This window comes from Geospiza fortis, unplaced genomic scaffold (genome assembly GCF_000277835.1).
Source record: "Geospiza fortis unplaced genomic scaffold, GeoFor_1.0 scaffold677, whole genome shotgun sequence".
NCBI classification, from domain to species: Eukaryota; Metazoa; Chordata; class Aves; order Passeriformes; family Thraupidae; genus Geospiza; species Geospiza fortis.
Genome location: NW_005054585.1, coordinates 23008 through 35868, shown reverse-complemented (window position 1 = coordinate 35868; position 12861 = coordinate 23008). Strand labels below are relative to the sequence as shown.

Genomic DNA, 12861 nt, shown 5'->3' with positions numbered 1-12861 from the left:
GATTTAGGATGTCCTGCAGGGATTTAGGGTATCCTGTAGGGATTGGGGGTGTCCTGCAGGGATTTAGGATATCCTACAAGGACTAGGGGTGTCCTGGTGGGATTGAGGGCGTCCTGCAGGAATTGGTGGTGTCCTGGTGGCATTTGCGGTATCCTGTAGGGAATGGGGATGTCCTGTCCTTGGGATGGGTGTCCTGGTGGGATTGGTGGCATCCTGCAGGGATTGGGGATGCTGTTTCCATTGGAAGGCTGTCCTGCAGGGATTTAGGATATCCTGCAGGGATTTAGGATATCCTGCAGGGCCCGGGAGTGCCCTTCCCTCAGGATGTGGGCACTGTGCCGGGCAGGGTCCCTATTCCCAGGACAATCCCCTTGGGATTCTCCCCAGTTTTCCTCCCTGCTCCCCCACAGCCCCAGGGACGGAACTCAGCCCATGGGAGGCTTCTGAGGTTGTCCTGTGCTCCCAAATCCCTGTGTCCTGTGCTCCCAAATCCCTGTGTCCTGCTCTCCCAAATCCCTGTGTCCTGTGCTCCCAAATCCCTGTGTCCCACTCTCCCAAATCCCTGTGTCCTGTGCTCCCAAATCCCTGTGTCCCACTCTCCCAAATCCCTGTGTCCTGCTCTCCCAGATCCCTGGTTCCCATGGGATTTCAGGATCAGGACTGGCCCAGTGTTGGGGTCCCCTAAACCTTGGGTAGTCTGTGCCTAAAAGGGAAAGAATTCCTAAAAAATCTCCCAAAATAACCCTTTAATAGCTTTAAAATGATGGAATTTAATTTATAAATATTATAACTCTTGTTTAGAAATATTATAACTATTATTTGTAAATATTATTTATAAGGATAAATATATAAAATTGCATTAAAGCATAATACCATGGATTTATGTAATATGCAATCATAAATATTTATATTTAACAATATATAATTTATACAGTTTGTTTTAAAGTATTTAATAACGTGAAAATATATATTTGCATACTTTATCGATATATTTAAATAATTTCATTTATTTCAAGCTATAAAAGATCAAAAATGAGTAATTTCCAGTACAGCATTTGAAAATTGCTCTTTATTTTTTTTTGGCTCTGAAAGTCCCAGAGGAGGAATTTTAAAAGATGGAGCTTCAAACTTAGTGTGGCTCCAAAAGAATTGCCTGGATTTGAATTGTAGGAAAAGAAAGGTTTGTGCTTGGAAGGAAAGCAGTGCCAGACCAGGCCACCTGGGGAAAAAAGGGAAGGAGGAAAAAACTGGAAAAAAGGATAATTAGAAGGAAAAAATGGGGGAAGAGCAAAATAAAAGGGAAAAGTAAAATGAAAAAAGCCAGGGAAAGGAAAATGGAAGGGAAAATAAGAGGAAAAATAAAATTAAAGAGGAGAAAAAGGAAAATAAAAGGAAAGGGAAAATAAAAGGGGGAAAGGGTAAAAAAAGACCAAAAAAGGAATAAAAGAAAAAGGGAGGAAAAGGAGAAAGGGAAAAAAGAAAGGAGAAAGGAAAATGAAAGAAGGAAAAAAGATAAAAGGAAGGAGGGAAAATACAAAGGACCCACGAGGGGAGGATAAGAGGAAAACTAAAAGAAAATGGGAAGAATGGACAATAAAAGGAAGAAATGAAAAGGAAATAAAAGGAAAAAAGGGGAAAAGAAAACAAAAAAGAGGGGGAAGGGGAGAAAAGGAAAAAGGGGGGGAAGGAAACCAATAAATGGGAAAATGAAGAGGAACAAAGAGGAACCAGGGACTGCAGCAGGGAGAGCTGTCCCTGTTCCCAGGGCCCTGCCAGGCCTGGCTGGTGTTCCCAGCTTTGGGGCCCTGGGATGTGGAGCAGGAATTGGGGAATTCCTCCCCAGAGCTCCTGCCAGGCTGGCTCTCACCTGTGCCAGGTGAGCTGCAGCCCCAGGGGGCTCAGCTTTCCTTCGGGAAGGATTTTTGTTATGGAAAAGGTTCTTTTCCTGCAGAGCTGGGTGCAACTGGCAATCCCAGTCCATGGGGGAAATATTCCTTTGTTTTTCCTGCCGAGCTCAGGCCAGGAGCAAAACCAACCCCAAAGCCTTAAAGTGGGAAATCTGTGCCAAGCCTCTTTGGCTGTAATGGGAATTTTGGGATGGATTTTTGGGATTGGATGGAGCTTGGATGTCACTCAGAATTCCTGAGTTTTTCCCCCTCATCACTTGGAGCAAAGGAGTCACTCAGGGTTCATTCCTTAGCAAAATGTTCCCCCTGGAATTGCCTGGGGTTGGATTCTTCCCAGGACTTGGGGAGGTGTAAAATCAAATTTATTTTCTCTGGATTTGAACTCTGGAATTCCATCTGAAGTCCCTGGGAGCAGCTGGGAGTGTGTGACATCCCAGCTGGATCTGGGAACACCTGGATCCCTGCAGGTGTCCCACAGCAGGGCTGGGAGGGATGTGCTGGATCCCTGGGAATTCCAGGGACAGGGAGGGCAGCGATTGTGCTGTGGGAGTTTAACCTGCAGCTGGGAAAGAGATTTTCTAATATTCCTCATATTTCCTGATATTGGACATTAGGAAAGATTTATCCATGGGCAGGGAAAGGGAGGTCAGGCATTGGCACAGCTGCCCAGGGCAGGGGTGGGGTCCCATTCCTGGAGGGATTGCAGAGCCTGGGATGGAGCCCCATTCCTGGAGGGATTGCAAAGCCATGGATGTGGCACTTGGGGACCTGGGGCAGTGCTGGGGATGGTTGGGAATCGATCTTGGAGGGCTTTTCCAACCCAAAATTTCTGGGATTCCATGATTTCCTTCCCTCCTCCTGAAGCTCACCCTGTTTCCCTGGTTTGGCCGTGTCCCCAGACTCCCGGTTCCACCTGGTGAAATCCCAGAATCCTGGAATGTTCGGGCAGGAAGGGCTCTCAATCCCATCCCTTGGGCAGGGATTCTGCTGTCCCAGGCTGCTCCAAGCCCTGTCCAAGCTCCCCTGGGCATTCCCAGGGACCAGGAGCTCCAATGTCCCCTCCTTGTCGCCCGCAGTCCCGGCAGACCCCGGAGGGAGAATTCCTGCCCCTGGACCAGCTGGAGCTGGACGTGGGCTTCAGCACGGGGGCTGACCAGCTCTTCCTGGTGTCCCCCCTGACCATCTGCCACGTCATCGACTCCAAGAGCCCCTTCTACGACCTGTCCCAGCGCAGCATGCACACGGAGCAGTTCGAGATCGTCGTCATCCTCGAGGGCATCGTGGAGACCACGGGTGAGTGGGGCTGGGCTGGTGGAATTCCCTGCTGGACCTGCAGAACTCGGGGTTCCCGTGGCTCTTGGCATGGCTGGAGAGCTGGGGGCAGCCAGAGCTGGGGTTTGCTGCAGAGGGGTTTTGGGGCTGGGCTCTCTCCAGGGCATGGATTTTGAGGCTCTCTCCAGAGGGATGGATTTTGGTGTTCTCTCCAAGGAGATGGATTTTGGTGCTCCTTCCAAGGAGATGGATTTTGGCTCTGGTGCTCTCTCCAGAGGGATGGATTTTGGTGCTCTCTCCAGGGGGATGGATTTTTGGGGCTCTCTCCAAGGAGATGGATTTTGAGGCTCTCTCCAGGGGGATGGATTCTGGGGCTCTCCAAGGAGATGGATTTTGGCTCTGGTGCTCTCTCCAGGGGATGGATTTTGGTGCTCTCTCCAAGGGGATGGATTTTGGGGCTCTCCAAGGAGATGGATTTTGGTGCTCCCAGGATATGGGGTTGGGGATGTGGAGCTCCTGGCTGGGATGTGGTGCTGCTGCATATCCCAGCTGCTGCCAGGCACAGGGAATGTCCAGGGTACCTTTGATCCATTCTGGGGCCATGTTGTGGAGTCCCAATATTCCCACCCTGCTTCCCAAGGCAGGAGAGCACAGCCCAGAGAGAGGAAGGTGAATCCTGTGTATACTTCCCTAAAAACTCCTTGATATTCCTCTAAAAACTCCCTGATGTTTCCCTAAAACCCCTCTGATACTTACCTGAAAACGCCTTGATATTCCTCTAAAAACTCCTTGATATTCCTCTAAAAACTCCCTGGGATTTCCATAAAACCCCACAGATACTTCCCTAAAAAAAACCTGGATCTTTACCTACCAACCCCCTGATAGTTCCCTAAAATCTCCTTGATATGCCTCTAAAAACTCCTTGGTATTGTCATAAAGACTCCCTGATGTCTCCATGAAAATTCCTGATATTTCTCTAAAAAATTCCTGATTTTTTGGTAAAACTCCCCTGACACTTCCCTAAAAACTCCCTGATATTTCCCCTGAACCTCCCTAATATTTCCCTAAAATTTTCCTGATGCTTCCTTAAAAACCTCCTGGAGTTTCCCTAAAAACTCCTTGATACTTCCCTAAAAAAACCCTGATATTTTCATAAAGACTTCCTGATATTTCCCCAGAACTCCTGGATAGTTCCCTATAAACTCCCTGATATTTCCCTATAAACTCCCTGACATTTCCCTAAATCCCCCTTGCACTTCCCTAAAATCTCCTTGGTATTTCCCTATAAACTCCCTGATATGTCTCTAAAAATTGTGATATTTCCATAAAAAATTCCCTGGAAAAGCTCATGGAAAACTTCCAGGTCTGACCTGCAGACCAGAGCTTGCAGTTTTCTTGTTTTTATTCCTCAAAAAATCAATTCCAAACAAAATGAGGGAAGAAAAGCTCTTTTGTAAATAACTCTCGGAGTTTTAAACCCTGGCTTTGTTTTGGGAAATATTATTAACCTGGAAATTATACAGGGAATGGGCAAAAAAAAAAAAAAAGGGAATTTCTGGGTCTTTAAAGCCTAACTAGGATAAGGTTCCAAATGTTGTGACCTACTTTTGGGAGCTGAGCTGAAAATTGGGCAAAATAGAGCAAAATGTGCTGGATCTGGATAACACAGGAGGGAATGAAGGGGTCGGGAAAATCTTCCAGTGGGAGCAAAGGGAAGAGCAGGAGAGGGCAGGGCTGGATTTAAAGGATGGGAGAGCTCACCCAGGGATGCTGTGGTTTTTAGGGAAGAGGGGACATCTCTGTGGGTTTAAACCCTGAAGAAATTAGAGATTCTCCTCTCAGTTCCAGGCTTTTCCCAGCAAATGTTGCATTTCTCCTCCCATCCTTGCCCTGGCAGCCCAAAGCTCTGGAAAAGCAGAGGTTTTCCTGTGGGAATGAGCAGTGGTCCATGAGCAAACACTGCCATGCCTGGATATAAATGGGCATTAAATATTGGGAATAATGGGATGCATTTCCTATGGCAAAATGGGATTCATTCAGGGGTGTGGAGAGGTTGAGTGTGGTACTGGGAATATGACCCTGGAACTGGGATGAAGGCCTGGAAGGATCAGCCTCAGCTTTGACAGGACCTGTAAAAAGTTAAAGCATTTACAAATCCCAGGGTTTTTTTTTTTTCTCTTTGTGGAATAATTTGGAGGGAATTGAGCTGCACCACCTTGTCCAGACCCTGCTGTGGGTAGGAAAGGTTGGAGCAGATGATCCATGAGGTCACCCTGGCCTTGGTCACTTCAGGGATGGGATAAGAGAGGAGAATTAAAAGGAATTAAAGGTACTGACGAGATCAGCATTCAGGGATGTGTTTCTCCCTCTCTATTTTTACATTATTTATAATAATCAAGGATTTAGGAATCCAAATATCCATGGTTGGAGTTGGCTTTGCTGTGGATTTGGGGCATCCAGGTGGGCTCCAGCAGGTGCTTGTAAGGAATTTTTTCCTGTTAACTTTCCTTCCTCTAATCATTGAAAGATCCTCTTTCCTTCCCATTTCCCAGGTTATTCCCATTCCATTCCTCCTTTAATCATGGAAGGATCCTGTTTCCTTCCCATTTCCCAGGTTATTCCCATTCCATTCCTCCTTTAATCATGGAAGGATCCTGTTTCCTTCCCATTTCCCAGGTTATTCCCATTCCATTCCTCCCCCATCTCCCTGTGCTGCAAATCCCTCCCAGATTACAGCCAGGATCAGAAGTGTTGGGTGTTTCTCCCTGCAATATTTACCACAAACAGGGATTTAGGAATGTGAGTATCCATGGTTTGAGGCACCTCTCTCTCTTCCTGTGGATTTGCAGCCTCCTGGTTGGCTCCACCTTGGGAGGGATTTTTCTCCTTTCCCTGTTTTAATCCTTGCCTTTGATCAGCTCCAGCCCTGGGGGGTTTGGCTAATGGGGAAATATTCCCAATAAATCTGGCTGTGCCTGGTGCAGAGGCACTGGAGGGGTTTTGGGAGATTCCTGGTGAGTGAAGTGGGATCTTCCTGCTGCTCAGTCCCACCTGGCTGATGGGAATTCCCATTTCTGACACAGGATCCTGCCTGGATGGAGCTCGTGTGCTGCTCCCCAGTGCAACTGGAATTTTGGGAAACATCCACATCCCTTCCTGCTGTCCTCACCCTCCCCTGTCCCAGGCTTTGGGATGTTTGGAGGAAAAGGTGTGGGAAGTGGATCCAGCCAATTCCTGCAGGGAGAAGGGAAGCTGGGAGCTCCTGATCCTTCCTGAATTCCCTGAGAGCTCCTGATCCTTCCTGAATTCCCTGAGAGCTCCTGATCCTTCCTGGAATTCCTCCCTGGTTTAGGGAAGTGTCTCCTCTGGGATTTTTTAGGAGTCACAGGAGGGGTCCCGGCCCAGGATGGTGGAGGTGATTCCTTGGGATGGTTTTTAACTAAAGGAGGGAATATCTAGATGGATATTGGGAAGGAATTCCTGGCTGGGAGGGTGGGGAGGGCTGGGCTGGGATTCCCAGAGCAGCTGTGGGATCCAGGGAAAAGGAAAGAAAAAAGGGAAAGGGAAAAGGAAAAAATGGAAAGGGAAAAGGAAAAAATGGAAAGGGAAAAGGAAAAAGGGAAAGGGAAAAGGAAAAAGGGAAAGGGAAAAGGAAAAAAGGGAAAAGGAAAGAAAAAAAAGGAAAGGGAAAAGGAAAAAGGGAAGAGGAAAAAGGGAAAAGGAACTCGCTGGGATTACCCACAGGGAAAGGGAGAAGGGACCCCTGGATCCCTGGAAGTGCCCAGGGCCAGGCTGGAGCAGCCTGGGATGGTGGAAGGTGTTGGGGTGGGATGGGATTTAAGGGATTTAAGGTCTCTTCCAACCCAAACCATTCCATGGTTCCGTGACATAAACTTCCTGCCTGGGGAGTGCTCTGAGTTCCTCCCTGTCCCAGCCCCCAGGAGCTGGAGGAGCCCCAGTCTGGCACTGGGATTGTTCCCAGTTTTTGGAGCCTTCCCCAGTGGAGATGCTCCAATGGAGCTGGTGGCGATTCCTGAAGGTCAGTGCTGATCATTCCAGGTTTTTTTTTGATCTCTCTTCCACCCTACATTTTGGGTATTTGGATATCTCTTCCACCCCCCCATTACTAGGATAACCTGGAACTGGGAAGAACATCCCAAGGGTTTGTTTCCCAAACCTTTTGTCCTCATTTCCCATTGTTGGGATGGAGAATTGGAAGCTCCTTTGTCAGCAGAGCTTCCTGGTGCCGTTCCTGTGCAGGATTTGACTTTCATCCTGGATTTTCCTGCTGGGATTTGCCTCTGGATGTGTTTGGGATTATGTAACTCTTTATAATTTTGTGTTATCCTGCAATTTATTGATAAGCTGCTAAAATTCCTGAAAAAAATGAGCCATTAAGAGGAATCTGAAGCAGACAAAACCCTGCAGGAATGGTTTGTGCATCCATTTTCCAAACTCATTAAATTTATTTTGGAAACCTCTTCCCGTGATTTGCTGATTAAAGAACTCCAGAGCCTGCCAGGCTTTTTAATTAAAGAAATAGGGATGGCATCAAAGGCCTTATCCTCTGGTTTTGCTTTTAAAAACATGAAAAACCTGGAATTCTGGAGCCACAGGAAGGGTTCTCTGAGATCCATGGGGGTGAGCTCGGAATGCAGCAACTTGGGGGAACAAAGAGCTGGGACAGATCTGAAAATTACCAGGATTCTGATGATTCCATTGAAAATGGGATTTTTTTGGACATCTGTTCTGAGGGTCAGTGAGAAACCTCAATACAAATTCAGCTTTAAAGGTGGAACATAAAATATGGGAATTCTGGAATGGTTTGGGTTGGAAGGGACCCGTAAAGGTCAAATTATTTGGGTTTTTTTTTTATGTTTCCATTCAGATTTTGAGATTTTTTTTGTGTGTTGGATGGGAGGGCGACAGGAAAAGAGGACTCAGCACTTCACATATTGGCAGCAGCTTTGAAATTGCATTTTATTTTATTTTAAACATTTTTAAGCACAGCCTGAGCATGGTAAAATATGCCTTTAAAACTCTCAGGGCCGAACATCCTGCAGATCCTTTCCCTGTGCTGCCCTTATAGGAAATCTGTCAGTGGAAAATCCAATATTTTTTGGTCATGTGGACAAACACGTTTGGCCCTGGCAGAGCTGGGATTTTCTGGGACTGGGACCTTCAGCTCCAGCTTCCATCTGCCCCCCTGGAGCTGCTGGGCTGGAAAGGGGGAAGAAGGGATTTTTGAAGCTGAGGAAAATGTGGAATGTGCTGGGAAATGCAGGGATGTGTCTGGTGGGAGAGGAGAGTTCGGAACAACAAATCCCTGGAGGTGTCCCGGGCCAGGCTGGAGCCCCGGGACAGTGGGAGGTGTCCTTGCCATGGCAGGGCTGGGATGGGGTGGGATTTAGGGTCTGTCCCAAGCCAGAGCAGCCTGGGAGCCTGGGATCCATCCTTACATAACTTTTATCTTGGATAACGCTCCCTCCTCCTGCCTGAGGCAGCAGTTCCCCAAATCTCCCATTTCCCTGCATCAGGCCTTCCTGCCCCCTCCTCTTCTCCCTGAGGTCTCTTTGGAGGCCCAGGAGAGAAAACTGGGAGTGATTTTCACCTGAAGCCAGGCAGGAGCTTCCCTTTTCTCTTTTTTTCCCTTTTCTCTTTTTTTCCCTTTTCTCTTTTTTTCCCTTTTCCCTTTTTTTCCCTTTTCCCTTTTCCATTTTCCATTTTCCCTTTTCCCTTTCCCTTTTCCATTCCCTTTTTCCCTTTTCCCTTTTTCCCTTTTTTCCTTTTCCCTTTTTCCCTTTTTCCCTTTTCCCCTTTTTCTCTTTTTTCTCTTTTTTCTCTTTTTTCCCTTTTTTCCCCTTTCCCTTTTTTCCCCCCTTTCCCTTTTCCCCCTTTCCCTTTTTTCCCCTTTCCCTTTTCCCCCTTTCCCTTTTTTTCTTTCCCTTTCCTTTTCCCTTTTTTCCCCCTCTCCCTTTTTTCCTTTTCCCTTTTCCCCCCTCCCTTTTTCCCTTCCCTTTCCCCCTTTCCCTTTTTTCCTTTTCCCTTTTTTCCCTCTCCCTCTCCCCGTGGATGATCCCAGCGAGCAGGGACTGAGCTGAAATCGCGGCAATCTCTGCCAAAACTCCCTGCTCACGCCTGATCAAGCAGGATTCCTTCTGCTTGAGCAGCCTCGCTGTGCTGAGCTGCTGCTCCCACAGCCTCTGGAGCAGCAGGCTCCCCGTGGAGCCCCGTTTTTCCAGGGATTGCTGTGGGAGGCTGAGCTGGAACGATGATTTTGGGAGCACCAAAACTCCGTCTCTGCAGCGGCTCTGCACCTGCTGCCAGGAGCTGGGGGGCAGAGCAAGGAAAGGGGAAGGAATATTCCAGCTCCTGCTGCAGCTGGAACAGGGGGTTGGGAATGGTGGGGTGGGAAAGGGGGAAGGCAGAGGGCTGGAATTTTTCCTGGAGTGCTGGGATGTGGGGATGCTGCTGGCTAAATATAGCCCCAGACTGCTCGTCCTGGAGAAATTGATGGACAGATAAAACCCTCGCTGCTCGAGTGGTGCTGATTCACAGGATCCTGGAATGGTTTGGGATGGAAGGATCTCAAATCCCATCCCATTCCGTGGGCAGGGACACCTCCCACTATTCCAGATATCCAGCCTGGCCTTGGGCACTTCCAGGGGCAGCCACAGCTGCTCTGGGAATTCCATCCCAACCCCTCCCCACCCTCCCAGCCAGGAATTCCTTCCCAATCTCCCACCTAAATCAACCTCAATCCTTCCATTTAAAGCCATTCCCTCCTGTCCCTGTCCTTGAATCCTTCATTGTATTGCAATCCAAGCCATTTTTTCTCTGTAGCAACTCCTTCCCACTCCTTATTTACCTCCCGGATCCTCTGGCAGCGCAGCTTTCCCTGGATATTTGCCCTCAGTGAGTTATGGATGCTGCTGCCAGAGGTTTTTGTCAGCAGCCCCCAGATCCCTCCTCAGTGTTGTTTATTTATTGTTTCAATAATCTGCAGCAGGTCCGGGCCTTGGGCAGGTGTGCTGCTCCAGGAAGGCCCAGCTGCCTTTTCCATGGATACCTGTTCCTTGGCCTGGATATTCTGGTGTTTGTTATTCTTTATTTCCAGCTCTGCACAGCGGGGGCGTGTTAAATATTAAATATCCCAGCTCCCTCCCACCTCTTCCTTACAGGCTTGCTCTCCTGAGAGATCCTTGGGAATGGCCTTAAGCTGCCCCAGGGGAGGTTTGGGTTGGATATTTGGGAACATTTATCATGGGTAGGGCTGTCCAGGCCTGGCACACAATCCCCATTCCTGAGGGGGCTTCACAGCTCCCTGGATGCGGCACTGAGGGCACTGGGCAGTGCTGGGGCTGGTTGGACCTGATGCTCTGAGAGGCTTTTCCAGCCTAAACCCTTCTGGAATTCCACAATTCCAGCTGAACTGGCCTTCCCAGGGCAGTGGTTGCAATCCCTGAGCAGCCACGCTCAATGTCTCCTTTTGGAAAGGCACAAACCCCTGAGCTCTCCTCGAGGTTAACTCTGGGTTTCTTCTGCCTTTTGAGGGTTTGGAACCCCTGGAATTCTCTGGGGAGCGGGATGTGCTGCGGGGTGAGGGGCACAGAAAAATCTCTGCAGGGATGGGGGCTCCACCTGAGCACCTTTTCCTGAAGGAATTGCCCCAAAATCCACCCTGAGCTGCCCTGGGCCAGCCTGAGGCCGTTCCCTCTGCTCCTGTCCCTGTTCCCTGGGAGCAGAGCCCGACCCCCCCGGCTGTGCCCTCCTGGCAGGGAATTCCAGAGAGGGAAAAGATCCCTGGGGATCCTCCTTTGCTCCAGGTGAGCCCCTGCCCGGCTCCCTCAGGGATTCTCCGGCCCCTGCCCGGCTCCCTCAGGGATTCTCCATTCCCTGCCCAGCTCCCTCAGGGATTCTCCGGCCTCGTTGTTTTCCCAGTCTGACACTTTGCAGCCGGGTTTATCCCAGCTGGGCACTCCCGGTTTGCAGGTGACATAAACCAGTTGTAGTTCAGGCCTTGCTTTGTGCCTGCTGTTGGTTCTTGGGGTGATTGGAAGGTGAGGTTTGAGAGGAAAGCGCTGGTTTAGCTCCTGGTGTGTTACACAATCCAGGCTGCACCGAGGCTGCTGTGAGCTCAGTGATGATAAAAGTGGTTGGCAGGAGAAGGGGGAGAGGCCTGGCGTGGGTAAAAGGCTGGGACATTCCAGGAGAGTCATCAAAAATGTCAGGAGGGATTGGGAATTCATGGAGGGGAAAGCTGTGCTGGGGCTGGAGAGAGCCTGGAGGGCTAGGGGCTGCTCCTGCCTCCCTTCCCTGTGCTCCAGGCTGGGATTGGGGGTTCTGGGGGGTTTTGGGGTTTTTTTGGATGTTTGTGGGGTTTGGAAAGCAGGGGCAGGAGGAAGGGGTGAGGGGCTGCAGCCCTGCCCACTCCTGGCTGATCCTTCCTGGGGAATGGAGACAGAGCTGGCCTGTCACAGACATCTTTTATGAACAATCCTTTTCCTAGGATTTTTCCTCCTGAAAAGCTGAGAGGCCTCAAGAACAAAATGTAACCAATGGTTATCTGCTGCTGTGGGATGCAACAGGTGCATCTGTGATTGGTCTCATGTGGTTGTTTCTAATTAATGGCTAATCACAGTCAGCTGGCTCGGACAGAAACCGAGCCACAAACCTTTGTTATCATTCTTTTTCTATTCTTAGCCAGCTTTCTGATGAAATCCTTTCTTCTATTCTTTTAGTATAGTTTTAATGTAATATATATCATAAATAATCAATTAGCCTTCTGAAACATGGAGTCAACATTCTTGTCGCTTCGCTCATCCTAAGACCCCTGTGAACACGGTCACAGCTTCCCCTTTTTATACTGAGCACTGAGCTGCCCTTGGAGGCAGCCAGGGGAGATCATCATGTGCAGTGCTCTGAGGTAATCTGGGAGCCCACACCAAGCCCATTAGTGACCTTAGTGACAGGGCTCAAAGGTTTGGAGCTGTCTGTGTGATTCCAGCAGCGGGAGAGGCTCTGGGGATGCTGGGAACAGCTCTGTCCTCTAATTGCAATATTTATTACAGGCGCCTTGTCCTTGTTTTCCAGCCTTAGTGACTCTCTGCAGCTCCTGAGCAAATCCCAGAGCTCCCAGCAGAGCAGGCTCAGCCCCTGTGCTGGGGATAAATCCCAGGATTTCACACCAAATCTGGGGTGGGGCTCCAGGAGCAGGGCACTGGATCAGGGTGTCCAGGTGCCTCTGCAGTCTGGGAAAGTGTGGGAACTCAAGGACAAGGACAAGAGGGAATGGCTTTTAACTGAAGGATTGGGGGGGATTTAGATGGGATATTGGGAAGGAATTCCTGCCTGGGGGGGTGGGGAGGCCCTGGCACACATTCCCAGAGCAGCTGTGGCTGCCCCTGGAAGTGTCCAAGGCCGGGTTGGAGCACCCTGGGACGATGGGAGGTGTCCAGGGGTGGATGGGATGGGATTTAGGGTTCCTTCCCAAGCCATTCCATGTTCTGGGATTGGTGGCTATGATGACTTTGGGATGCTGAGAGGTCCCACAGCTGCTGTGGGGTGAGTCAGGCACCCCAGTCCCCTCAGGAATCACCTCCTGCTCCATTGGGGAAGATAAGCTCGAGGTGCAGAGATGAATGGAGCCTGAGCCAGGCAGCCTTTGGAGCAGCAGCGCTCC

General features: G+C 49.4%; 1 protein-coding gene across 1 annotated transcript in view; it reads left to right on the top strand.

Annotated features, from left to right (window-relative positions):
• Positions 1 to 12861, top strand: part of KCNJ3 (potassium inwardly rectifying channel subfamily J member 3) — a gene marked incomplete at its 3' end in the record, with an annotated part of 30842 nt that overhangs the window by 3735 nt on the left and 14246 nt on the right. Inside the window, 1 exon segment of the mRNA XM_005429916.1 lies at positions 2984 to 3200. Coding sequence (XP_005429973.1) covers positions 2984 to 3200 — 217 coding nt within the window.